The sequence below is a fragment of the Propithecus coquereli genome, unplaced genomic scaffold (assembly GCF_000956105.1).
Source record: "Propithecus coquereli isolate 6110/MARCELLA unplaced genomic scaffold, Pcoq_1.0 Scaffold232, whole genome shotgun sequence".
Classification (NCBI taxonomy): domain Eukaryota; kingdom Metazoa; phylum Chordata; class Mammalia; order Primates; family Indriidae; genus Propithecus; species Propithecus coquereli.
In genome coordinates, this window is record NW_012147864.1 from 1,090,440 (window position 1) to 1,094,633 (window position 4,194).

Here is a 4,194-nt window from a genome sequence, read left to right on the forward strand (position 1 = left end):
CTTTTAAAAGTCACACAAGAAAATTGGCTATAATAAAAGCATGTTTGATGAACCATCTATTCTACTTCAGGATTGAGCAAACTGCCGGCTGCCCGTTTACTGCCTCTCAGGTTTGCCAATCCCATCCACTTAATTATAAAGGTTGGCTTGCACCAGCACTGTAATTAAATTACAAGGGCAGCCTGGGAGGAAGTTTCAGTAAAGAGAAATTTTCACACCAATATTGCACATTTTTCCCAAGCCCTTGTGCAAGTGTTCACCATATGTAGCTCTATCACCTAAAGGTTAATGCTGCTTAAAAAGTTTATCAAAATCATGAGCTTTTTAGAAAAATTTTAATGCTGTTCTGCCTGACACAGCATCACAAATCTGCAAAGCAGAACTATAAGCACCTTTAGTTTTGCACCAGTTTTTATAAATCAAGATTTACAAAAAGGGGGCATAATTTGATGTAGAAGGGAAAATGGTAGAGTTCCTCATGACAGCTATTTAAGAGGATTATTTATAACCATCCTAAATTTCATGCTAACCTCTTCACCTGTTTTTAATACTGCTTGGGATTTGGGGAAGGATTCATGACATTAGCAATAATCATCTCATGTCTGGAAATGTTAAAGTACCTCGAGTGTGCCTTTTACATTTGAGCAAAGATTTTGCATTGCTACCAGAAATAATCCTGTAGAGGTACACGGTAAGCAGCTATTCCCTACCACTAGGTGGGAGAGCAATGAGGAAAAAATAATCTGTTATCAGCATTAGCACTCTTCTGGAGTTTGGAATCAAAACCCTTCTCCAGCTGCTTCACCTTGATCTAAGCCTGTTTCCCTATTTGAAAACTAGGGCTGCTGCTACTATAAAATCTTACTGGCCTTTTATAAATTGTCAGTGAGGTGTATGGCCACCTAATGCAGTGCCTGGCATGTGCTATGAATGGTGTATGTGTTAAGTGGATTGAAACAGTTATTTTAAAACTTTCCCAAATATATAGGCCTGGAAAGCCTTTGTACTAATAATTTTTTAGTTACTAGTATTTCACAACTAATTGTATCAGGTTATTTCTGGAAAACCTACAGGCATGAGTCAATTACAAGAAAGTTTCAGTAGGTGGCACTCTTCCATCATAGTCCATGGAGCGTGATGCTAAGGAACAGTTAACATTTCTTATTCTCCACTAAGTTAAACCTGAACTGGTTGTTAAAAGTGATTAGATACGTTAACGTGTTGGATAAATTAGGTTGTATATCCAACTATCAGTTTTCAGGTTGCCAGGAATCCTTCTAAATCTGGCTAGTAGCTTATACACAGTACCTAGAACATAATGTCGGAGGGGATGGGGTCTTGCTGTGTTGCCCAGGCTAGATAATGGTTTCTGTAGTGGTTGGTACTTAACAAGGATACTTGTTTCCAAATACCAATTGGATCACTTCATTTGGGAATGTATTGTGACAAATGTCCTTGTGGTTTAATGATCCTATTATTCTGGAAATTTTTAACCTTTTTGGCCCTTGATTTCCTTATTTGACAAAGGTTACGGAGATAATGATATGTGAAGATTTCTTGTAAGTCTTTTGAAAAGACTCAAGCATAAAAAGGAAGTAACGCCACTCTTTTGAATGTAGTGAAGGGTATTTTTTATGTCAAATGTGGGCATTTACTATAAATTCATACACAATATTGGTTGAATTATATGGAGTTCTCAATCCAGATAAATGTAAAAACAGCCTTAATTGCAAAATCAATAAAGAATAATCTCTGGAGAATGCTGAGAAATAGACAAATAGATAAATATGGCTCAAATGAGAATAAGTTGAGTTTCCAGTGAAATTTGGGTAGACAACAGTCCTAATTAAGGACAATCAGCATTACACTGAGGTATCTGTAACCAAAAATGTTCACACCACAAATTCTCAAAAGCAGCAAAAGGTACACAATTTCTACCACCAGGTAAAGCAAAAACATCGACCTCAATCCCCATTAGTTGTCATCTCTGGCTGACTGCCAACAGTGGAGGTTAAAAGTTCCTGCCATCAGTTTCTAAAAATACTATTCCATCTTGAGGTTTCCATGAAGAATTACAGTTTGGTGACACTTTTTATCCAAGGGACAAAGGCTGAGACTTTGGTGTAAACACCAGGGGAATCCTTGACTCCACAGCCATGTCCCCAGGAGGTCACCCCATACACCACCCAGCTTGCGCCAGGCCGTTCACACATGAGTGGTCCCCCGCTGTCTCCCTGGCAGCTGTCCACGCGTCTGTGTTCATGGAGGTTTCCAGCACAGAGCATCCTCCCTGTAAACCGACCCTTATAACGTTCTTCACAAAACCTCTTAGGAAGTAAGGGGATGGCTGCTTGTTGTAGTGTCCTTGAATAGGCTTGTCCTACTCAGACCAAATATCTGAATTAGTCAATGGGATTCCAGCTAATGATCACAACATTTAACAGTTTAATGAACGCTTAACAGTCTTAAACAAAATATCTACTGTGGCATTAGTGTAGTTTAAATGAGTGATAACTATAAATGGCATATGTCATTAGCTGCCTTTTGAAGACACTTTTACCCTTACTGTTTCTCAGTGCTGAATCTTTTGAGGAATAACGAGTAACATTAGTAACATAAAGGTAATCTGAAGAAAGCACATTTGTGCAGGCTTTACTATTTGAATTCTGTATATTAAAAAGCTGAGAATGCATGCTGGTTTTGCATTATCACATCTATTCATGCGAGATTCATCTACTTCATTGAATTAGAGGATTAATAAATGGCAATTATATATAAACACATAAGGTGGCAATAACTGTCCTAAATAGGACCATGGCATTGTATAAGAGTGATTCAGAAATAAAACATTACACAGACTTTCTGATACCAGCTTAAGTTTTACCACCTGAAATCAGTGTACTCTATTTGCTAGTAAGCCATTCATTCCTTGTCCAGTGGCTATAGCACTCTACTGTTATTCTCTGATCCTCTTTACTAAACTGAAATAAGTAATCCACAATAAAGTACATTATATAAGATGCACTTCCTTGATCATTTCTATTAACTCGGGTGTGATGTCCCCAGGAAGACGACTGCACCCTCCCTGATTAAGTAACCATAATTCTAACAGGTAGACTTTAGCCATCACAGGGCCTGGATGTGCTTCCTGGTTCAACATGGTATACCAAGAAGGCGTTCATCCCACCCTGATTTTAGTTTATTATTATATTTGAGGAGTGTTGCCTTTTTAAAATTTTTTTCCAGTTTAACTCAGGATAGGTCCCAATTTTTTTTAGTATTCTATTATATATCTGCTACAAGATGTTCTGCATTTTGCTGCTATGAAATAATATATGTCTGAAGCCCAACTTGAGTTTGGAATAAAACACTGAGATATATTTATAGTTACTCAATAAAACCTTATGGAAATTATCACCAGTAGAAACATACTTGTTTGACACTCTTCAAGAATACAGTTATCAGTGTAATTATTTTTAATGGAGAGCAATCATGAATTGAGCACGTAACACAGGTGAGACTCAGGTCTGTTTCAAGACCCATCCTGAGCAAGCACCAGCCTGTATGTGTAGATTTAACTCTACAGCAAGATAAAGCAGAAAGCCTCCAGGCAGGGTGGGGAACCTGAGGCCTTAAGGCCACATGTGGCCTTCTAGGTCCTTAAGTGTAGCCTTTTGACTGAATCTAGATTTTACAGAACAAATCCTTTTATTAAAAGGGGTGCAGCAGAGAAAGATGAAGCTTTTCTAGCCTCCTTTGGTGCTTAAAAAAGAACAATCTTGAAATCAGAAGGCTGCAGGTTCCCCTCCCCTGCACGGAAAGAACGGGAAGGGAGGAGGAAGGAGAAAATGGCTTCACTTCAGCCTCAGCTCCACTCTAACCTCCGCAGCTCTGCCTTTGTCTGTTCTACAGGAATTCTCTGTAAGAGTTAGTTTGACGAAGGTCTCCATTGCAAAGCAACAAACCATCAAACACCAAAGCCCTTTGCTGGGCCAGCTACATCAAGTCATCTAGAAAAGCTTTTTAAAGTATAGACTAAAAAATAAATTAAATTAAATACAGACTGCCAAGCCCAAGTCCCGGAGTAGGATCTTAAAATCTCTTCCCTTATCACCCTCACTAGTTTGGGGAACTAAATGTTAATAGAAGATTCTCTACCCCTAAACTCCACAGGCAATTGAGTTCTCTCAGTCT

General features: G+C 38.5%; 1 protein-coding gene across 1 annotated transcript in view; it reads right to left on the reverse strand.

Annotated features, from left to right (window-relative positions):
- Positions 1-1,827: 1,827 nt before the first annotated feature.
- The window catches only part of PRSS12 (protease, serine, 12 (neurotrypsin, motopsin)), a 104,437-nt gene continuing 102,070 nt past the window's right edge, over positions 1,828-4,194 (reverse strand). Inside the window, 1 exon segment of the mRNA XM_012645376.1 lies at positions 1,828-2,380. Coding sequence (XP_012500830.1) covers positions 2,073-2,380 — 308 coding nt within the window. The 3' untranslated portion in view covers positions 1,828-2,072.